The 24,309-nt window shown below is 39.7% G+C and overlaps 1 protein-coding gene across 2 annotated transcripts in view; it reads left to right on the top strand.

The window, feature by feature from the left end:
- The first annotated feature begins 1,160 nt into the window (after nt 1-1,160).
- Nucleotides 1,161-24,309, top strand: part of LOC114548129 (vinculin) — a 31,106-nt gene continuing 7,957 nt past the window's right edge. For both annotated transcript variants that reach the window (XM_028567875.1, XM_028567874.1), the window contains exons 1-6: nt 1,161-1,560; nt 17,055-17,125; nt 19,660-19,810; nt 22,714-22,822; nt 23,231-23,353; nt 23,460-23,620. In XM_028567875.1, coding sequence (XP_028423676.1) covers nt 1,393-1,560; nt 17,055-17,125; nt 19,660-19,810; nt 22,714-22,822; nt 23,231-23,353; nt 23,460-23,620 — 783 coding nt within the window. In that variant the 5' untranslated portion in view covers nt 1,161-1,392. The remainder of the gene's footprint in view (nt 1,561-17,054; nt 17,126-19,659; nt 19,811-22,713; nt 22,823-23,230; nt 23,354-23,459; nt 23,621-24,309) is intronic.

The following is a 24,309-nucleotide window of genomic DNA, read 5'->3' as shown; positions in this document are numbered from 1 at the left end:
ATCTTTGTATCAAAGCAAAGCTGTTAAAGCAGGGTAGACATAAAAACTATATATCGGTGTGAGAAATTACATTTGGTACTTTATTTGTGTCTTAAAATAGTATACATACATAGATACAAATAGTTGGGTTAAAAAAATGAGGTGTCTGTGGTGAAGATAACTCACAGGCAAACATCAAAGTCAAGATAATGTAGAACCCCTGATCTTTTCAAAGTGATTATGTTTCATTAACATTTGGTATAATAACCCCTTATATAAAAGGAAAGTGTATCAGCCCCTTGTATGTTTACACAAGGGTTCAAACAGAGTAACTTCCTTGATTCCTCCTTTATGGACTTCCTTTTTAGGCAATGGGCTGCTGCCTTGCAGTCCCTCTTGGGATTCTGTGGGAATTCCTTAGCTGGTTTGTATGGCAGTTGGTTTTCAATCCCCAAATATTGTTTTTTCTGGGTGGGAGGTTGGGACGGAGAAAGAATTGAAACAATGTGCCATGTTGCCTTGACAAAGCTCTATCCTGAGTTTGAACACTATTGTGTGTGGTTGGTGTTATCTATAATATGTGAAACAAGAATTCAGTCTCTAATTTTGCAATATTGCAATAGCGAAATGACACTGCTGGGCATCCATGCTGTGATGTCTCACTGATGCTTGCACATCCTCTTCATTTTGTTTAATTCCATTTGATACTAATTGAATTGCTCATATGGACTCTAACATAATTCAGTGATGTTTAGATGTTACAAAATAGCCATGAAAGGGCATTTCATAATTTAATCTTCAGTATCTTCTTTTATGAATATATTTGGTAGGTTCAGTTTGAAGCTTATTGGGAATATCCCGTTCTGTCCTGTTTGTTTTCTTTGAGGTCTACAATCTTATCGCCTATCAGTCACAGGTCCAATTGCTGAGCAGAAAGTGCCAAAAGCAGAGCTTGTCTGGCTTGTTAATTTACAGCGGCTGGAATCTACTCCTTACAAACAGTAGACACGTATTTCCCTTTTTAGGGCATGAGAATCTATTACGTACTTTAGGGAGCACCTCGGATCTCTAGCAAACTCGCCTGTGTGGAAGCGGGAGGTGTTGATACAGAGCGGCACCCCTGTTGACCAATAAGACGCCAAGGAAGTTGCCTTCTCGCTGGTTGATTGGTTAAGAGGGCGCAGAACGTTGGTTGACGTTGAGGTTGCTCGCGCTCACTCTCTGGCTGGGAGTTTTTCACGTTGATGGTTTTACGGGGGTAGTTGTAGTCTACATACCGGAGGGTGAACTGTCCCGGAAAAAAAGCTATCGGGAGTGTTGTAGATTTTTGTAGCGACAGTTTGAGAGACAACTGCCTCAGGTGGTAGGATATTTACTTGTTTTTCTCTTGGATAGTGTTATAAAGTTGTCACCATGCCGGTTTTTCACACGAAGACGATAGAAAGTATCCTGGAGCCGGTGGCTCAGCAGATATCCCATCTGGTGATAATGCACGAAGAAGGTGAAGTTGACGGGAAAGCTATTCCAGATCTGACGGCGCCGGTGGCTGCCGTGCAGGCGGCTGTTAGCAACCTTGTTCGGGTGAGTAACTTTCTCCCCTTTGTAAACTGTATCTGGTAAAGCCTGCCTGAACTCAGCGGGTGTTGTAGGCTACCTGTCGCTCTTTGTCCCACACCGTCTGCTCTCGAATTAACTTACTTGAACGTTGAAACACAACGCTCACTGGTATACTAGCTCCGTCTTAATGTGTGTAATAGCAGAGAAGATTTATACATTCTATCAAAGTTTCTTGAAGTTGTTTGACTCGGGGCAAAGGGCAGTGACGCCCTTTTCCCCTTGAAAATATGCCCTGCCTCTTTATCTGACTGCCATATGTTGACGTAGGCACTGCAGCCTGCTGGTATGTATGAGCCAGGTAGTGGAGCAGGCTACAGGGAATTCTTGTTTAATTTAAATCCAGTTCATTTGAAAAGACGGCTGCACTAGTTGTCATAGAATATAGCTGTGAATGAGAACATGAATGAACCTCAAATACAGAATATTTGTTTTCAGGAACACTATTTAAACCTTAGTGGTAAAGTTTATTGCAATAGATGTCTTTTGCAACCAAAACTTCCCAACAGATTTACATATTCTATGCTGCTGCATGTGACAGTTAAAGAAATGATTGATTATTGATGCATGTCATAAATATCATATGCCAGCTGTTAATGCTCTGCTAAATGTATGAAATGGAATTAGATAGCACAATCAAACCTCCACCAATGCTGCACAAGTGTCAACATTGTTAATTTGCAAGTGGATCCGGTGTTGTGACTCATCAGATTGTGTGGGAATCTCGCTATATTCCTGCTGCAAAAATGTATTTACTGTATTTTGATAGCTGTCAACAAAAGTTGTGACCCCCCCCCCCATGCTATTTATATGGATTGTACATTGTGATAGCAAAAAAAGTTTAGTCAGTAGTGAATGATGTAGCTAGGTATTTATGTAAAGAAAGACCACACCTCAAAATATGGTCTTTTTCCATAGCTGACTCACTAGCATCAAATAATTGGCAAGATATTCTGAAGAAACACATAATGTGCATCAATGCATACATAAACTAATTACTTATGTCTTGATCTATACCCTAGAACTTAAAACCACAAGATTTAAACAAAATTGTTGACACATTTTTGAGAGAACCTGGCAACAAACAACAAAACAAACAAACAAACAAACAAACTGAACTAAAAATAAAACTTCCTTGGTAGAGTAACTGTAATTTTGACTCACTCTTGAGGCACTATGGCAAGTGCTCATACATTATCATATAATATATAAGGGTTGGTGCCCATAATGTTTTTTTTTACCCACACAGAGCAATTAAAATGTCTTGAGAGCTATTAGTTATGCTTTTCCAGACTGTTCTGAAAGCCTCTTGACCAGATGCAGCTGTGGATTTTATTATTTTTAGAATCAAAAACGACCTGACCACAATGGTGTTCCTCAGAGCCACATTTAATGGTAACAAGTAAGTGTTGTTTCCTCAAATTTTTAACCTGAAACACAAACCAATACATGGAAGGTTTCTTACAGAGGAAGCAAAGAGATATAAGGGGTCTGTCAGATGTTGAGGCTTGTAAAGAAATAAATGGATAAAGGTTATTATAATGAATTATTTTAATAATCAATTAATCTGTCGATTATTTTTTCGATTAATCGGATAAAAAAAACAAAGCATTAATTGACATCAACTAGGGCTGTCCTCGACTAAAGAAATTCTTAGTTGACTAACACTTATACGATTTTGTTGACTAATCGATTAGTTGATTTAATTGACAGAGTTGTGCGCTTTGAGAGGTGGTTAAGACTAGAAAAGCACAATATAAATGTAGTTAATTAAACATCTGTAAAACTGAGTTTCTCCACAATTAATCCTGCAAAAGCACCACTTTAAATCTTGTGTTTACCATAAATGTGCTCAGAAGTTTCTTGGAAATAAGTAATTAAGCATGAATAAGCATAAAAAATGACTAATCGACTAAAGAAATCTTAGTCGACTAAGACCAAAATGACCGATTAGTCGACTAATCGACTAAGAGGTGGCAGCCCTAACATCAACTCAATACTTACATACATACTTGTTGTTTTAGTTAATAGTTGTGTAAAGGTAAAGTAAAAGGTAAGTAACCCAAAGAGCAGATACAGACAAGACACACACACACACACACACGCACACACACACAAACTTGAAGCTTATTCAATTATTACCATCATTGTAGTAAGTGCAAGTTAAGTTCATTTATACAACACACACAAATATATTTGTCAACAATAACTGATATGGGACAAAGCACAGAATATATACATGACAACAGATTAAAAAATTGAATGGGCCAAAAAAGGCGAGTGAACAAAACTGTGTCTTTAGTCTTGCAAACTACACAACCCCTGCTTTACTACTGTTATTAACGAGCTAAAGCTAGCTTGTCATGCTAGTCAGCTGGATAACGAGTAAACACCACACCAGCACCAGAAGAGCTACTGGAGGGACGGTACGTTCCTCACTTCAGAACGGAACAGAAGTAGGATAGTGTAGTGACTTTACCCTGCTGTTGAACTCCCTTCCTCCTCATCAATGACTCCACATGTTTAAGTTTTATGTGCTGACTCATCACCGTGGTGCGCCCGTGCCATGCCGTGTCGCTTTTGCTTATCTTGCAATTAACACGTTTTTGATTTATTTAGTGTGAAATGCTACCACACCTTGGATGACTTGGGTCGTACTGATTTCTCTGCCTCCGCCGAGTGTTTCAGAACAACGTTACGGGTCTCTCCGGTCTCTCTCCGTATTTCCTCTACCCCCGCTCTGCTCTTTTTTCTTTTCTTTCGCTCCTCTCTGCTCCGCTCCGCTTTTTTTTTTTTTATCTCCACGACTGAGTGGCGTAATAGTTGCGCAACACAACGAATCAATAATGAAATTTGTTGCCAACTATTATAAAAATCGAATTTTATCGATTTTATCGATTCGTTTTTGCAACCCTAGATAAAGGCCAAATAAAGGCAGACTTGGTTCATGTGTGTTCTCTCTGTCAACCCTGGTGGTTGTCAGGCGATATGTTTGGACAATTGCTCTTTAGTCTCCTGTCAGCAAAGGAATTCTCCGTTTAGCGGGATCGCCTACCATTAGCCCGCAGTTTATTTAGTAGGTTTTATAACCATTTAAAACTACTTGACTAACTTAATTTTATATGCACTGTCAAATTATAGGTCTATAACCCATTGTCTCTACAGCCACAAGACTTCCTTCCTCTGAGAGGCATTATGAGAGAGGTGTTTAAATGGGGTGTTATGTTTATTTTTGACATCATACGTTGACAGAACACGCTCTCTACCAAATCATACTGCAGTAATACCTTGGATAATCGTTCATAAATACTGTTATTAACAATTTTGGTTGTGCATAGTAAAACTTTTTACTTTAACTGATGGTAATAATTCCTTAATCAATTATGTTTTTGTAATCAGATGTAACTACTAATAGTAAAGAGATCTGCATGTAAAAATTAAAACAATTAAAAGTAGGTTTGTTAAGGGGTCATTCAAGATAAATGTACTACTCTGTCCTTCAAAGGAATTGTAATATTGGGTAAGCAAGAAAAATTAACCCACCACTTCCTTATTTTTAGATACATGCTACTACTCCAAAGTTAAAGTGAGCACAGTAAAACATAGTTGAAAACATTGCAATAGTGCTTCAAGTTCCTGTTATGTTCCTAAACCCCCCAACAAAGCACAAGTAGACTTTATATTTCGCAATTAATGTTTTCTGTCAGATTGTTTATAGATCTCGACGTTTCCGACTGCACTTGAAGGCAACTTTATTTTTACAAGTGAGTTAGAGAGAAAGAAAAGAGACGAGTGAGACATAGCGAGTGCTTTGTTGTCGTTCAGTTATTACACAAACTCCCAGGCTGTTCAGTGCTTGTTTCATTTTTTACCCTCCTAGTGTTTTTAAACTTTATTGTGGCAGCGATAAAGGCTAAAAGAAATGTTTACTGTACGGGATTTTCACACCGCCTCAAACCGGCAAGTTCATCGCCGGTTAAATGATTGGCCCCCGCGGCGTGACGTGGGGTTGTTCTTCTCCAAAAGTTGAGTAAGTCTCAACTTTTCGCTGCACCGTCCCACTCGCGGCAACCCCTGCCGCAGCCTTAACGCACCCCCATTCAAAATGAATAGAAAGACCCGCGTTTTTGCCGGATCGTTGGACGGCCGACGCAGGCTGTGTGAACGCAGCCTTAACAGCCAACTCTGCTGCTTTTATAGTCTCTTTTAGGTTATTTTTTGGGGTTTACACTCTTATTATATGAAGTATGTACACTCTTATTATTAACCATTTTCAAAGCATCAGAATGCAGCTGTTTTCAGCAAAAACATTCTGATATTGTGCTTTCTGGTCAGTACCAGTCACTAGCTAGTGAAGAAAACCGAATATCTAGCAGCTAAAGAAGAGCAATAAAAAGGACCTGAAAGGAGAGTAAATCTTGGACTAACATTCATTAGATAACCTTGTGATTCAAAATAAATGCTAATGTTGCTAGGTGTCAGTAAAAGGGCAAATGTTTGCTACACATTAGGTAGCCTATAATGTTAGAAGATGATGATATGTTAGAGATGGGTGTAAAGAAATCGATAAATGTGACTTTAAATATTGAAACATTACATTGTTGCTAACATGAATTCCGTGCTTGTCAGCATTTCCTGACACATTTAAATGTCCTGTTGAACCTCAACTCTCATGGGTTGAAATGATTCAGGCTTTGTGGACATTCTGAATTGTGATCTGATGTTTCCAACAGTGGCATGAATGAATAGGCCTGTAATTTTTTCCAGTTGCTGAGCAACACTAAAACATGGACAGTATTATGATGTCATTGAAGTTAATGATCAGATGTAATTTCTTTTGATTTTAGTCCCACCAGTCCCATTAGTCATACATTGCAAAGCTCAAAAATAAACAGTGTGTGTGACTCCTATCTTTAAAAAAAAAAAAAAAAAAAAAAAAAAAAAAAGTTTTTTTTTTTTTTTCATAGTCTTGATTTGTAGCATTTTCAATGGCTGCTCAGTCACTCAAGTTTAAATGACTGTAGAGGAAATGATCATCCTTGGAAAGGAAAGGCTTGAGGCTGTCTAATTGCATTTCTTTAGAGATTCTCAGGGTGGGGCTGTGCCAAAGAAAAGCTATTCACCTCATTGTCCAGAAAACCACATGTTGCACAGCCTTCCTCCCTCATGAATTCTCTTCAAAATGTCTTACGAAAGAAGACTAAACACAGTTAATCAAGGTGGATTTTGAATGACCTGAAAATATGATTGAAATTGGGTTACAAATAACTCTACCTTTCAAATTCCATATTCTGATGGTTGCCAGTCACAGAAAAGGAAGTTAAGCTTTTTGATACTCTTGGATGCGTAAGTCTGTCTGAGAAGACCTGGTGCACTCACTGTGATAAATGTGTAGACCTTTAAATTTATTAATTTGGAAGGGTCTAATCTTGTTATTCCGGATGCATGAAGATAAAAGTTCAGCCCTCGTAAACTGACCCATTATTTTAAGTGTAGCATGACTACAAACCACTGTGAGTCAAATAACAAACTGAGGCCTACCGAAGATCCATCACTAGTGCTCAGCATCTATTGAGACAATGAACCAGACCTCAATTAAAGATGAATGTGGGGAATGTGAAGAATTCCCAACAAGCAGGAATGCATCCCTGCTCAGAGGGGGGTTGAGCTGATTCTTTGAATGAACAATTCTGGTAAACTATTGAGTAAGATCATCAATTATCAAGCCTATCCTGAGAAAAACCTGTGCTCACACAACTGTTCATGTCAGCTTCATCTTTGTCTTTGATATCTGTGTTTGACCCATAATGCAGCTTGAAGTTGGTGAATATGAATATCTGTGTATTTATTTGTTACATTTTGTATTACGAAGTTAGGAAAGCAATGTTAAAGTCAAGCCTGACGTTGCCTTACACATAAAGAATGATCCCAGTCACTTCCACACAGTGAGGCATACAGCTTATTAATTAAATACTGGTATCAGATCGGTACTCGGTATCGGCCAATACTCAAAGCCCAGGTATCGGTATCAGAATGGGGACTGAAAAAGTCGGATCGGTGCATCCCTATTGTAGTTTAGCTTCATATCTGTCAGGTTTAAGTTGAACAAGTGATGCTAAAAGTGCTGTAAAATTATTTTGCTGTGCACGTCACAGTCACATCAGAAAGCCATTCTTTTGAGTTGACTACAGTGGGGAGAACAAGTATTTGATACACTGCCAATTTTGCAGGTTTTCCTACTTACAAAGCATGTAGAGGTCTGTAATTTTTATCATAGGTACACTTCAACTGTGAGAGACGGAATCTAAAACAAAAATCCTGAAAATCACATTGTATGATTTTTAGGGGTGGGAATCACCAGAGGTACCACGATACGATATTATCACGATACTTAGGTCACGATACGATATTATTGCGATTTTAAACATATTGCGATATTCTGCAATATATTGCAATTTATTACCTTTTTTCCAACTTCATTATTATGTCCCCAAAGGAAAACTTTGTCAACATCTGTTTGTTCATCTCACATGAATTTTATTGCTGTAAAATGTGACTGTCAAGCTGACTAACTAACCAGCACTTTAATGAACATGTTATAAATGTTGTATACACCTGGCAAACTGAACTGTTTGCATTTTTAATTAAGGTGGACTAGACTGTAATACCAACAGGTATGCACTGCTGTGCTACTACAGGTATTTTTACAATTAAAATGAGTACAAAAAGCGGCGCGCGACGGAGTCACGTACCTTGGTTCCGTGTTTTTAGCAATGACAAAATCCTTCATTTTCCACAACGTTGTAAGGACGCAGGTCTTTGCACATGAAGTAGGCGATGGCTTGAGTTATTTTCTTAGCTCGCTCTGAATTGGGAGGTAGCTTTGTCAAGCTAAGTGTGTCCAGTGTTGGTTGGTTTTTTGGCGGAGCTGGTTTAGCATTAGCTTTACCGTCCTCGGCTAACGCTAACTCTGGATGGTGGCGTGTGAGATGAGCCCTCATGTTTGTGGTATTCCCTGAGTATTTTATTTGCATACGACACTCCTTGCAAATCCCATGTCTCATATCCATCTCAGTTGTCCCCTCCTTGTTAAAAAATCCGAAAAAAGTCCAAACACTTGATTTAAACGCAGATGGTGCATTTCTGATTTTTTTCTCTGACGCTGCCATGATTATTTTATCTACATCCGCCTGCACGCTGACAGTCACCCCGCTGACCTCACCAGAAAACAAACAGCGCCATCTGGTGGACTGAATAAGCAATTGATTTTATTATTCTACTACCAAAAAGTTAAATTCTGATGTGCAATTTAAATAATAAAAGATCGATACTTGGCGCCTTTGTATCGATACAGTATTGCCACGAGAAATATCGCGATACTATGCTGTATCGATTTTTTCCCCCACCCCTAATGATTTTTAAATAATTAATTTGCATTTTATTGCATGACATAAGTATTTGATCACCTACCAACCAGTAAGAATTCTGTCTCTCACAGACCTGTTAGTTTTTCTTTAAGAAGCCCTCCTGTTCTTCACTCATTACCTGTATTAACTGCACCTGTTTGAACTCTTTACCTGTATAAAAGATACCTGTCCACATGCTCAATCAAACAGACTCCAACCCCTCCACAATGGCCAAGACCAGAGAGCTGTGTAAGGACATCAGGGATAAAATTGTAGACCACCACAAGGCCAAGACCAAACCTGGGATGGGCTACAGGACAATAGGCAAGCAGTTTGGTGAGAAGGCAACAACTGTTGGTGCAATTATTAGAAAATGGAAGAAGTTCAAGAGGAAGGTCAATCTCCCTCGGTCTGGGGCACCATGCAAGATCTCACCTCGTGGGGCATCAATGATCATGAGGAATGTGAGGGATCAGCCCAGAACTACACGGCAGGACCTGGTCAAAGACCTGAAGAGAGCTGGGACCACAGTCTCAAAGAAAACAATTAGTAACACACTACGCCGTCATGCATTAAAATCCTGCAGCGCACGCAAGGTCCCCCTGCTCAAGCCAACGCATGTCCTGGCCCGTCTAAAGTTTGCCGATGACCATCTGGATAATCCAGAGGAGGAATGGGAGAAAGTCGTGTGGTCTGATGAGACAAAAATAGAGCTTTTTGGTCTAAACTCCACTCGCCGTGTTTGGAGGAAGAAGGATGATTACAACCCCAAGAACACCATCACAACCGTGAAGCATGGGGGTGGAAACATCATTCTTTTGGGATGCTTTTCTGCAAAGGTGACAGGACGACTGCACCGTATTGAGGGGAGGATGGATGGGGCCATGTATCGCGAGATCTTGGCCAACAACCTCCTTCCCTCAGTAAGAGCATTGAAGATGGGTCCTGGCTGGGTCTTCCAGCATGACAAAACACCGAAACACACAGCCAGGGCAACTAAGGAGTGGCTCCGTAAGAAACATCTCAAGGTCCTGGAGTGGCCATCCAGTCTCTAGACCTGAACCCAATAGAAAATCTTTGGAGGGAGCTGAAAGTCCGTATTGCCCAGCGACAGCCCCCAAAACCTGAAGGATCTGGAGAAGGTCCGTATGGAGGAGTGGGCCAAAATCCCTGCTGCAGTGTGTGCAAACCTGGTCAAGAACTACAGAAAACGTACGATCTCTGTAATTGCAAACAAAGGTTTCTGGACCACATATGAAGTTCTGCTTTTCTGATGTATCAAATACTTATGTCACGCAATAAAATGCAAATGAATTACTTAAAAATCATACAATGTGATTTTCTGGATTTTTGTTTTAGATTCCGTCTCTCACAGTTGAAGAGTACCTATGATAAAAATTACAGACTTCTACATGCTTTGTAAGTGGGAAAAGCTGCAAAATCGGCAGTGTATCAAATACCAGGCCCTTTTTGTTTCAGAAATGTTTTACTTCATTATTTTTATAACTCTTTTTTTTTTTATATGCATGGGATAAAGAAATGCTGCTCCTATGTGCAGCTCACTTTGTGGCTGTATTGTCGATCTTTGGATGAAAAAAAAGTTACTATCTTCTGCAATGTGACGAGGTTACAAAATACCACTGTGCTTTATGCAACAATAACAAAAAAAATGCAAATACTGGAAGTTAGGCTCAACTGTAGTATTTCACTTGTTCTGCAGAAAACGTCAGCAAGACACTTGGAAGTGTTGTTAGTCTTCAAGTTCTTTAAACTTTGAGAGACCTAAAGCCTGAGAGAGTTTTTTTTAAAATACTAAACTATGTTTAGAGCAGTATTTGATGAGGCCTTGAGCAGTCATTTCAATCACCCACTTCTTTAATCCTTTACGAATGGGAAACCAATGTGTTTATTAACTAAAGTGCTTAAGGCATACAAAAGAAAATGTTTCCTATTACTTGGTACTCAAGCTTCCTGCAATTGGTCAAGGGAAATGATTTCATGCTGCTCATTATTTGATTCCGTCATCTTGGCAACAACACAAGGACGACAGAATCCGACATTTTTGAATAGTCTTTATTGAAAAGGAACCTCTTGTCTTTGCTGTTGTGTTATGGATTTACACAGCACCTGTAGTCCACATTTTTATTCAAGATGAAAATTTGTCAGGATAGGAGGACACGTAGGAGTGATGAATTGATGAGGAAGTGCAGGGAGCCAAGTCAGGAAGACCGGACAGCTGTCGGCCCCTCTCGGGAACAGGAGTGTGAACTGGTAAAGGGAAACCCCCTCTCTCTTGTCAATTAAGTGTTTATGACTGCAGACCATGACAAAGGATACAATGCACTAGGCTTGTCGCTTTTTCTAAAATAATCAAGTTTGAATGATTATATAACAAACTTGGAATTGATATTTCACATAATGTCCCATTTGGCCTTATCCTTAACTATATTTCATAAAGTTCGCAAACCGTCTTATCTTTATCCAGTGCGTAACTTGGAATAAAAAAAAAAAGGGGCCAGCGCTCTAAACCAGAAGCTTCCATACAATGCACCTGCTGTCTTTGAGGGCACAGATAATGTGCAGATTAAGTTTTGATATAAGAGTATAAATTACTAGTTGGTTATATGACACACTTATTGTAATTCAAGCACACATTATCAAAAAATTACATGTATGGACTATGAACTTTCCTTGTAAATCACACCATGAAGTTTTGTCCCATGTTTAAATGATAGTTTAAATATTTCAAATACAAAGTGGTAGTCCCACCATGCACTGGAAGATTTAGATCCATTCGAAAGTGACAAATAGGTTTCGTCCCCAACCCTCAGTAAAAGCCTTCTCTTGTTATCTGTTCTTTTAGCAAGCCTTCTTCTGCAGCTCATCTACGACAAGCCTTGTATTGACTCACTCTTCTTTTTTAAAGGAAGGATTCACACAGATGAGTGCCACTCCCCAGTAACACTGTATGAGCTGCTAAGCTCCTGTAACATGAGATAGATAGTTGTGACCACGGCCAAGCAAGCCATTTGATTTGTGACTTTCATCGCCTTGGACATCCCATGTGTAGCTACTTCCTGAACCAAATGAATAAACAGTGTTAGACACTCCTTGACAGATGCATGATGAAGGTGTTGACCTTCAGTGCAACCCCTCTGCTGCTCCTCTGAGTCATTATTAGTCAGAAAGTCATTTGATATCTCAGAACGCAGCACTTGCTGCTTCTGAGACTATTGATCAAGAGTAGCTAATGGAGTGCTGTGCCATCAAATTGCATGGGCGTGTCTCATCAAATCGAGTACAAAGTCACTTAGAGTGGGAATTAGAGTTGCACTTTGATGAACTAAACCTCTGTGCAGAATTGCATACAGTTTATTCATAGGACATTGCTAAAAGCAGCAGTGACGACACTTGCCAGAATTTTGCCATCATAGATCTTAGTGGTCACCATGACTAACAAAGCATTGTGTCAAAACTACCCAACATGTGAAAGGCAGGCTGTGTCTTGGCAGCCTTGAGGCTTTCAGAGTAGCCTTTCTTCTCCCAGCAGAGCAATGGGCTGCTGTCAACAAAGCCGAGTCTGTTCTTAAGGAGCAGCCACTTTATCAAGCTACTTCACAACACAGGGTTTCCACACAGCGCTCTTGGATGGTAAAAGGAGTGTCAGTGTTTCCACTCTAGACATAAATGCTTAATGTACGTAACTGACAGCTTGGAAGAAGATGGCACTGAATCAATGAAATGTTTTAAAAAGAAGGTGGAAGTGTACATCTGCCCTAAAGTGATTTGCTAGAATCTATTCAAGGAACAGGATATTTGTGTTGTGGTTTGGCCTGTGACTGATTAAGAATGAGTTGATCCTGGACAGTCTCACGTCATATTTTCCTCTCTCCCCTATGTTTCCTGTCTTCACTATCATTTACCAAACTCATGTCAAGCTTGTTCAGTGTTAGTATCAGTATGTCGTCCAAAATTTGGATAGAGGCTCAAAATAGCGAAATAGGCCAGGCATCATGAACTGCTTGACAACAACAATTATAAACCTGGGTCACAGTTCTATTTTTGCAGCAAATAGTTTGGATCGCTTTTCCCTGCAGACTGTAGGAAGAGGCGGAGGAAGGAGGAAAAGGAAGACAGCGATGACCTGTTAAATACAGTACCGAGAGCCTCAACCTGCATGATGCTTTAGGGAGAATATGACTCAGTCCTCGTTAAATGCAGTGTGCACTCAGCTTTTGGCCTCCACGTTGTTGGCCTATGGTGTAGTCTGTCTTCTCTTTTGTTCAGTTTAGGTCATGTCTAAACTTGACTTGATCTCATATAAATCTTAGTGTTCTCACAATTTTGTTCTGAGATGACTTAAGCTTTTGTACGTTTTTCAGGTGTCCTAAAAAGTCAGAATGGCAATGTTTTTTATGGCCGCAAGTAGATAATTTCTAGCGCTGTCAGTTAAACGCGGTATTAACGGCGTTAACGCAAACCCATTTTAACAGCGTACATTTTTTTTTTATTTAATAGTACAGCTGAAGACATGAAAGGGGGGGGGGGGGAGAGAAGGAGGAATGACATGCAGCAAAGGGGCCGCAGGTCAGAGTCGAACCCGGGCCCACTGTGTCGAGGAGTAAACCTCTACATATGGGTGCCCGCTCTACCAATTGAGCTATCTGTGCGCCCGGCGTAAATTTTTTTATTGCAAGATTAACGTTCTTTTTGGCTTAGCAAACTTTGTAGTTTTTTTTCACATGCTATTGCAACAACTAGTAATGTTAGAAAAACGACAACACCACACTGGATGTAGCTAGACCGGAAAAAAAACAACAGGCTTGTTTGGCTTGCGAGCCGGCCAAAGAGTAGTAGCAAAGAATCCGTAGACTGGCTTTGGTAGCAGGCTAACGTTAACGTTTTGAGTGGATGGCGAGCGCGAGACGCCAAAAAGTTGCCAAATGGTTCCATTGACAAGACCAAAGTGATCTGTGTGTTTTGTCGTTGTAAAATGAGCTATCATCGCAGCACGTCCAGTCTGAAATACCACTTCATGGCCAAGCTGTGGCCAAGCACACAGCTGATGCGAATTCTCCGCCCCCTCATCAAAGCCAGGTGACAAAAGCATAAAGCAAGTCGATCCACTTTTCCATGTTGATAAGAGCATTAAAATGCGAAAAAATAATAGGACAAAAGAAATCAAGGGACATTTAGAATAGATAAAAATGTGCCATTAAATGCGAGTTAACTATGACATTAAGGCGATTAATCGCGATTAAATATTTTTAATTAATAATTTCACTATAAAATGTTTCACTATGTTTTTGCTGGTACGTAAATTGGTGTGTCATCATCATACATCATAGAACTATGATGTAGCTTTACACCCATTATTAGATAAGTTTGCACCCAGATGCTGCCTGGAAACGGCTTTCCCAAAGACAGACACAAATATTCAAACTATTGCCATATTCTGTAGTGTTGGCAAAGGTGTAAGGTCTTTGTGTTACTTCCTCCCCCTTCACGTACTGTATGTTTACTACTCTGTCAGTGCCCCATTTTCCTGGTCTGTAGCCCTGCTGCCCTTTGTTGAACAGGACAGGACAGCTTTAGTTGTTGTGGTTGGTTTTTGTTCAGAGCGACTCATTGGTGGAATTTCAGGGTGGCATTACACTGTCACTCCTCTGAGATAGACTGCCTCTGCTAAGCTCCAGTTTTAGTTTGGCACAACCTTTGACCCTAATTTATAACCCCTCAGTTACTCAGAGTCCCTCTGGTCCTGTGAAAAGAGAGTGAGGAGATGTATGTCTGCTCTGCTCCATTACAGCCTCCACGTCAAGCAACTAGAATGACCCTACTACTGCCTGTAGTCAGATACATTGACAAGCTATAATTTTATTTTATTTTTTTTATTTCCAGAAGGCTGTTTTTTTGAATAATCAAATTATTATTTAGTATATGAAATATCTTTAATTTGTGCCAAAACAGTGTCATTAATAATTCCAAGACCCCAAGGTATCATCTTTGAATTGCTTGTTTTGTCAGCAAAGTGAAACATAATTAAATAAACAAATATTATTGCTAAATTATATGTGTGACAGTGAGGTAATCACTCATGTAGTTTATACATGCATTTGTAGTAATAATAATAATAATAATAATAATAATAATAATAATAATAATGTAAACAAAAAAGATTTAACCTTTCCCTATTGGGCAGGGATGCAGCTCATTTAACCCAGCCCGTGTGATCCGTGGCGTGTCCTGGTATGAACGCATGTGATCTCTCACCCACGGCAGCTCGACGTGGGTGAGTTGTGTCTTCCTACAGAGCTGAGGACTGAGGTCATGGGGGAGGTGAGTCATTTTGGCATTTGCGGGAGAGGCATCGTTCAGCTGCTTTACACATTAAACTGTGCTGAGGCCTGGCGTCCCCCCCAGCAGCTGCCTTGTTGAAATAGTGGCTCGCTCGACAAGTAACAGGACATCATTCTGGAAAACTATGTGATTAAAGACAAAACTCCCTTAGGGGGAAAGTTGTGGTAACAGAGTTTTTACTCACCAGATGACATGATATTGATGTATAAAATGTGTGCTCAAGTTGCATACAATCTTGAGGAGTGGATCTAAAATTTTAATATTACTGAGCCCGCACAACTGTGCCAACTCCTCTGAGTGCTGAAGTGTTGACTGATACCAAATCCTCATGACTGATAATAAACTAGTCATCAGGGCGGAGGCTGGGGTGGGGGGTGATTCCTGTCTGTGACCATCCTTGGTGCCACCTTTTTATAAGTTTCTCAGGAAGAACATGTAGCATCTTCAAATCCTCCATCCTTTGGTTATAACCCAGTGGTTTAAATTGTCCTCATCATATTTGTAACTGTAGAGCCCCAATATGAGAAGACAATCGATGACATGGGGTCAAAGAACTCCACCAAATCCATGTGTTTCTCTTATACCATAGCCATTTATCAAAGAAAAACAAAAAGCTGTGCTGCCCATGATTGAATTAGAATCACAAGAGCACAAGTGTGAAGCATCAGTTCTGTACAGAGACTACAGTTTAACCCTGTGCACTGATTTAGAACGGTGGTTAGTCTGATAGCGGAACTATATTTGAGTTGTAACTGAACCCGCCCAAACAACCAGTAACAGTTATTTCCTGTGGCGGTAATATACAGTACATTTTCATCAGTATAGTTAGCAATGCTCTGATGAGGCATCTAAAGAAATAAAATGTGATTAGCAATGTCTGTATGTTAGACATTATGAAAAGCCTGATACAAGTAAATACAGTCAACAGTCAAACTGATAATATTACTGCAGTCAACTGAAATCAGCACGTCTTGGTTGCACATTTAGCCATGATATGCAGCACGTGATCACAATGTTCTGCAATCAAATCAAGACAAAAAAAAACGCGAATGTATCCAAGAATAATCCTTTTATTTATCTTAAACCATTTACAGTAATTACTGCAGTGGGATGAAAATTTTTTTTTTTCTGGGCTGTCATGTGGTCACCATATTGTTCATCTGAGTTACCTGCCACAGTTTCCTCCTCCAGTCCATGGAAGTGACTGTGGGTGTACAGCATCTATAATGGACCAATAACCTGCACACTACAGGGTGTCTTTGACCTTTGCCCAGTGCATGCTGGAAAAGGCACCGGCCCCCTGTGACCCTGATAGAGATTAAACAAAGAGCGGACGACAAGTCTGTGAAGTTGATTTGAAACTAACTGGATAAGTCAAATTGAGCACCTGCTGTAGATAACAGGTTAACATTGATTATCTTGTGCCCAATATGTTTTGTAAATTTGTTGGCATGAATTATGACATAAGAATTAGGTTCTGAATCAACAATTAATACAAAATAATTTATCCTATGCTTTTAAACTAAGAAGAACTGGGTCACAAATTCCATAGTGTGCATACAAATGGCATCTCATGTCTTTCCTTAGAAATGTCTGTTGTATGTCTTATTCATTGTACATCACCTCTTATTTATTTCCTTGAAATGTCTTTATCCATTACATCATAGGTGATTTTTTTTCTTCTTTTTTTTTTAGGTGGGGAAGGAGACTGTACAAACCACAGAGGACCAGATCATGAAAAGGGACATGTCACCAGCTTTTATCAAGTAAGCCTAGACCGATCTCTTTGCAGACCTCAATTTCATAACAACCTTTCAAAAAATGTATTTAGATTAAATGGTTGTCTCTCTACAGTATGTGGAACCCACTAGCCTCTCTCTGGCTCTCTTTTCCCTTTATCTGTTGCAGTAATGGCTGGTTGTGCCCAAGCAAAGGTCAGACACGGCATGTTAAGTGCCTCAGAATCTCGCCCTGGTGTAACATAAATACTTTTTTGCCTAGGGAGGAGTTCCTTTACCCTAAAGGAGAAGGGCCACAAACTCATACATATGCTCATACATAAGAGCTGCTGCTGCTGCTTTTGGTTTATAGTAAAACATGAAAAACACACACAAAAAGTTTACATATTGATGTAGAAAAGGAGAGATGCACATATTTAATCAGATCATGTATTAGTTTTCCTAGGATCACTCCACATCAGCTAAATCCTTCCCTTGGGCTCAGCTGCTGCCTGTCTGTATCACAGTCGTTCACCAATCCTCCTTATTACATCAGAGACTACAGTCAAGGTAGGGAGTGGCGGGACTTGGGAGCCCCCCAAGGTCAGGGATGAAATGCATTGGCAGGCTCAGGTCGTCAGGCTCAACACATTTGGCGCCTCAAAGTCAAATCGTCACCCTGGTGCCATCCATCAGCACATGTGCTGGAATGTGTCTCCTTCACTAAATATAGTGTCTGTCGGGGGCCTGTTAATGCATGGCTGTTTCTTGCTAGTGCACGCTGAAGGACACTGCTGGCTGGCTCTGCAAAGATACACACACACACACACACACACACGTCAGCCTTGATGTCATGCACATACATTAGCCTTCATCTTGCAGGAGACTTGCTCTTTCAGAAGAATGGAAACTGAACTCCTCTTGTTTGGCCCCTTTGCAACGCCTAAAATGTGGAAAATAGCAATGATCCCTTGTTACCACAGTAACATTTGGCCTGTAGGCAAAAGAAGGAAAGCACTATACTATGGGAACTAGAACATGTGTCACTCCTTGGCTTGTTGCCTGTTTCTATGTGCAATATGGCTGTTCTGATACAATGCAGGTGGCATGTATGATGATAAATCAAAGGGCTGAGCCTGCAGTTTATCCTGCTCTAGAGTGCACTGAGTGCATCGAAGCCAGGAAGCAACTATCAATCATTTACATTTCTATGGAAACAGGGATTAAATTGGGCCGGAGCCATCCAGAGTGGAGCACCGACTCCTGAGGTCCAAATGCCATCCTGTGAGAACAAGCTAACATTTCTGTCACGAGACAGAGATTCTCGTGCTGCAGAAGTCAAAGTCAAGTCAATTTTAGTTATATAGCCCAAAATCACAAATTTGCTTCATAGGGCATTACAATCTGTACAACAAATACATTTTTTGTATCCTTAGTCCCTGAACCATTAAAACAGTTTAAAGTGGTCTTCATTTTAAACCAGCCCCCAACTTGCTTCCCCCATATCCCACTTACTCAAGAATTCACAAAAAAATGTAATGTCCTGTCCATTCACTTATTCGTTAGGCTTTTTGACAAAAATAAATCTTCTCGAACAAGTGGTTCCAAGGTCAAGAATGAACCTTCAAGCTCAATTCATTAGGCTGTTTCTAACAGTCTCTCTTCAGGACAGTAACAAGTTTGCTCTGTGAAAACATTGTTTTTATGTTTCAATAATTCCATAAATAAATCCCTTTTAAAAATCCTCAAGAAATGACTACTTAAAGTACTTAAAGCTGAGACGTTTTCTCAATTTAAACTTCACAATATCCTTTTAATTCTGCAAGTTTGTTTACATAATTTCCTTACTAGCACTCACTAATGAAGTTTGATTAAAATATCAAATAATTAGTGTCTTCATACATGCTGTGCTGTAGCTTGTTGTGAACAGTATTGTATACACAAGCGGCTAGTCACACAAGCGCTTATAATATAGGAAGGATACTACTAACCATAGTGTTGGGATGAAGATAAGAGTAAGCGGTTAACATGATGTTTGAACTCTCTGTAAAGGGCTCTTAATATTTTGCCTTCTTTCTTGAGCTGAAATATATTAATTTTTGTCATGTCTTAAATACTTTTGATTATACCCTGCATCAGTTACAATCAAATCTAATCAGGTTAAAGTAATTGTAATCCCGAAATTTTAATATAAATTAAATGTATAAAGAATTGTTGTTTGGTTTTGACTGTAGGTGTAGAAAGGAGTACCCCGTCCTTTCCTAATTCCCAATATAACCCCTGTATGGAAGACGTTATAAAAAACATTTAATCTGGGATTTCGACTCCATCGGCTCTCACATTAGGATTTGCTTGAAATGTGATAAGAAGCATACAAGAAGATGAAAATCATGCTTAGACAGAAGTCACTGTATGTTAGGGCTAGCTGTATCCCAAAGCTTCCATTTGTTTTTGCTGTAGTCAATTTGCTGTTTCCAAGTCCATCTGGCTTCTGAAGGGCTTCGTATCATCAGCATGACTGGTTTTGAGGATTTTTTTTTTTTTAACTGGTCTTAAAATTCAGGGTCTTCTGCTTTCCACAGAGTGGAGAATGCATGCACTAAACTGGTGCAGGCTGCCTCCATGTTGAAAGCCGATCCATACTCTGTTCCTGCTCGGGATTACCTCATCGATGGCTCCCGGGGCATCCTCTCTGGGACCTCTGACCTGCTCCTGACCTTTGACGAGGCCGAGGTATTCATACATTTATTCGCTCATTCATTCTTTATTTTATTTGACAAATCTGTAAACCAGCATAAGTCTGTTCGCTGAAAAAGAAGGTCAGAATGCAGATTTTGTTACACGAAAGAAATATCAATCAGGTAACACCAGGGCCGGATTGAGACTCCTTTTCAGCCCTGGACTTAGACCGGCCCATTTTACTTCACAACTGACTATATTAAAATAATATAATTAAAACCTTAGTATAAGTCTGCAATAGCGCACTGTTCTCTACAGCCTTGCAATTCAGTGTATTTTTTATAAAATATCATAATTTCCAATTCAGTGCAAATACAGTAAGTGTTGCACAATGTAGATTTATTATTAATTAACAGTTAACATCTTTACAACAACACAATGATGTTCAACAATACCAGAATTTATTTTCTGTGCAACTGTTTACAGATATCCAAACCTTGAAATTAAATAAAAGAGTAAATACAAATTTGTATAATATTCCATATTACTTTTATCCTATTCCCTTTTAGTCATGGGCTTTGTATATTTACTATCCTACTTTTGATGATAAAATATATAATGGATCACTAGTAACATTTGGGCCTGGAAAGGGATTATATTGTAACTAATCTGATCATGTTTGCTTGTTCACACACTGTGGTGCAACAGCTTACCTGTGCCTTCCACACTATTTGCACACTGCTCTGATTCTGACACTAAACAAAATGTATTATTTAATTTTTTCATTCTCAGCACAAATCTCCCCTTTTTACAAAGCTTTCTGATCAAGTCAAGTCAGTTTCATTAATGTAGGGCCAAATCATCTGGCATCATTGACTATCTCAGCACATTTTTCATATAGAGCAGGCCTACACCATACTCTTCATTAATAACGATTCTAGTTCTTATAACATTCACTCAATGAGCAATCCTGCCTGCCCACTCTGGAGTTATGAGCTCATGGCTGGTGCTTGGTACTGGCTCTTCATTGCCACTGTTAGCGGCAAACTGGACTAGTGGCTGCTGCTGAGGAGCTACAAGAAAAGGTTTGATTCATAAACATGAACGCTGGTTTGCAGGCAACATTATATTAAGTTTTGCACGGCCGCTAGCATCGTCCACTGCTCCTAACTAGCTTAGTTTACCTGTCTCATCGTCTTCATTTAGTGTTTCACTCTCGCTGGTTTTAATGAAAAAGTTTCTCAGTTTAGCACATCTGGCCGTGTCACTTTCTAGAGCTTCCCATTTTTTAATTGTCGCCTTTTTAGCGCTGTTTTACTCGCATGTCGCAGTCGCATCCTTTAGCACCACTGACTGAATTGTACGAGGTGACGTTTTATTTTTTTTATTTTTTGAGCAAGGTCCCTAGGGACAGCATACATGATATATTTCAACTGTGATTTAAACCCAGTACCATGACTAAACACCACCGGCCCTTGTGACCAAAAAACCAGACCGGCCCACCAGTAATTATCCCGGTGCTCCTGAATAGCCAATCTGGGCCTGAGTGACACAGCTAGATATCAACTGTTTTAGTGGTTTTGGTGTATTCTACCACAACTCATCCATGTAGTGATTTCCTACATTCTTGCAGATGTGGTTGTGCCCCAAACTCCAGAAACATCTGTACATCTGACAGTGGAGGAATTTATCTGCCTCTTGTTCTCTGGAGTTCTCCCAGGGCATTAGTTAAGCATTGGTGCAAAATGGTGGATGCTTACATGTGCTTTGACTTGCCTGGTGTTTTCAGATGAGGTTTCAGATTACTGAAAATACATCAACATGGCATTGTTTCTTCTGTGCTTGGCTGGTTATAAACAAGAACCAGGAAGCAGAGTTTGTGATAAGCTGATAACAACATTGCAACCAGATATCAAAACGCCAAGCCAGCAATTACATGCATGAAAGTCAGCTTTGAACATGTGCTAATAGGCTGACTTAAACAACTTAAAATCAAATTGAATTAAATGTATATTTGTTTTTTTATCGTTAACATACATTAATTCACAGTGAAGATTGCTGTTCATCTCTCTTTGACAATGAAGTTAGGTTTTTAAATGTTATAAACCATACCCCAGATATATCATCATATCTCATCTCTTTAATAACTAAATGTGTATCTGTGGTTCTGTGCTTGCTTGTTTGTTAAAACATAAATAAATAAATAATAGGATATCAGCCTAAAAACCCACCATTGTTTAGGCATTAAAGATACTGTATATCCGGCAACAAAAGTTAGAAATGGACAGAATATAGCTAATATAACTTGTAAGATTATACCATTGATTTTCATGGAGCAGAAGCTGATCTGAAAGGGCTTTAGTGTCTTTTTAATGGACACTTGATCATGGCAGATGCCTGCTGTTACAGGCTCTTCTGAGATAAGGACAGTAGCCATTCTTTCAGTGCATTTCTCTTGGGTACTGTAAAGCTTATAAAAAGATAGATAAATATGCCGCACGTCTTTGAGACTCTCCATATGTCTTACACAAACACTTCCTAAATCTTGAACCAGGCAGGAGTATCATCTATCAGTCCCATCCTTTCTTTCCTCTCAGGGATGGAGAGTAAAATAAAAAAAGTTGCAGGTCAGCTTTGTGGGAACAGACATCAGGCGTCCCAGCGCTGTCTGCAGCAGTCAGCAAGAGTCATCAGTCAGTGGTGCCATCATGTTTTCCAATGCAGCTCAGGGATGGCTCTGTATGGTAGAGTGGTGACTCCAGCAGTCCACATAAAGCTGGAGTGAAGCAGGACAAAGAGGCTGGAATGTCAGTAGGCAGCATTATCAGAGTGTAATTAGAGAGAATGGGAGGAGGGGTTTTTTTTTTTTTTTGCATAATCACTTTTCTCTGTGAATGAAACTTTGTTTTTTAATTAGCTTTGCTGTCTTACAACATCTTATCCTGTCATTATCATAGGTCCGCAAAATAATCCGTGTGTGCAAAGGCATCCTGGAGTACCTGACAGTGGCAGAGGTGGTGGAGTCTATGGAGGACTTGATCACGTACACAAAGAACCTGGGACCAGGTCAGTCTGCTGATACAGTAGTGGCAAGATTACTCTGCTGTAGTCTTGACTTGACAGTATCTCAGAGATTTTGCTGCAGATTCAGGTTGTGTATTTGCTGAAATTGACATTTAGTTTTTTGCAATGTTAGCAATTTATTTGTGTTTGTTGCAGTGTTGAAAATACTGAACTCAAATTCTCTACTGAAATAAAAGCAGTAACACTTCATTGCAGAATTATCCCATTAGAGGTAAAAGCCCTGTATTCAAAGTTTTACTGAAGTAAACACATTTTGTGTTAGAAGTACAACATTTCCATCTGATATGTCTTAAATGGTACACACCATTACATTAAAATGACACTAAAAGTATGTTACTTGAGTAAATATACTTAGTCCCTTTCCACCTATGGTTTGTTGCCTGTGTCCAGGAATGACAAAGATGGCAAAGATGATAGATGAGCGACAGCAGGAGCTGACACACCAGGAGCACCGTGTGATGTTGGTCAACTCCATGAACACAGTCAAAGAACTGCTGCCCATCCTCATCTCAGGTATTCACACATTTTTATAAAGCAAGTACACTGGCCCGCACACTGTATTTCAGGTCAGTATTTTTGAGTTGTATTGTTTATTGTGATTTCTGATTTTATATTTCAGGTATCAAAATCTTTGTGACAACCAAGACATCTGGCAGCCAGGGTGTAGAGGAGGCCTTGAAGAACCGTAACTTCACTTTTGAGAAGATGAGCGCAGAGATAAATGAGATCATCAGAGTGCTGCAGCTTACGTCCTGGGACGAGGATGCCTGGGCCAACAAGGTATGCACAATAAATGACATGCTTTTACCTCAGTTTGTCTATGGCCATCAAAGTCACATGCACACACTTTTATTATAAGTATATATGAAGAACAAGAGACTGCTTTGGTCTTTGGGCTGCTATGAGTGTTTAAACTTTGTTTTTGCTCATTTGTTACGGATCACAGCTGGAAGCAGTGTTTTATATGAGCACTTTCTTTTTGTATGCTACCCACTGTGCTCTCACACAGTCCCAGAATGCCTTAGGCAGGACTCGGCTGCAGACTGGAGAGAATATGAAGTGATTTTATTCTCATTTGGTGTATTTTTTTCCTTTTTTAACAAGGCATGCTCTTTGTTTCATCAGGACAACCTTATTTCAAGGTTGACAGGTGTGAAAAATGCTTTTGCTATATTTCAAGCTTACCTACAGTTAGTAATCAAATGCTTTAACTGTCTCTGTGTCTCTATGTAGGTTAATCTTTTGGGCTCTTTCATCTGTTTCTGCTCTGCACGTTGTGCTTCTTTCCTGTCCCGACACTCTGGCTCTTTCCGTGCCACTTTTTTCTTTGTTGACACTTTCTTTTGTTGCTCTTAGTTGGTATGTCCAGTTCAATATTTGTATTTATGTCATTCTTCCTTTCTTTTTACTGTTTCTTTCACCCTTCACACCCCTGTAGAAGGTAAGCCTTACCTCTATCGCCACTTGGT

Source organism: Perca flavescens, chromosome 21, assembly GCF_004354835.1.
Source record: "Perca flavescens isolate YP-PL-M2 chromosome 21, PFLA_1.0, whole genome shotgun sequence".
NCBI lineage: Eukaryota > Metazoa > Chordata > Actinopteri > Perciformes > Percidae > Perca > Perca flavescens.
The sequence above is the reverse complement of the archived record's forward strand: the minus strand, read 5'-3'. Positions and strand labels throughout refer to the sequence as shown.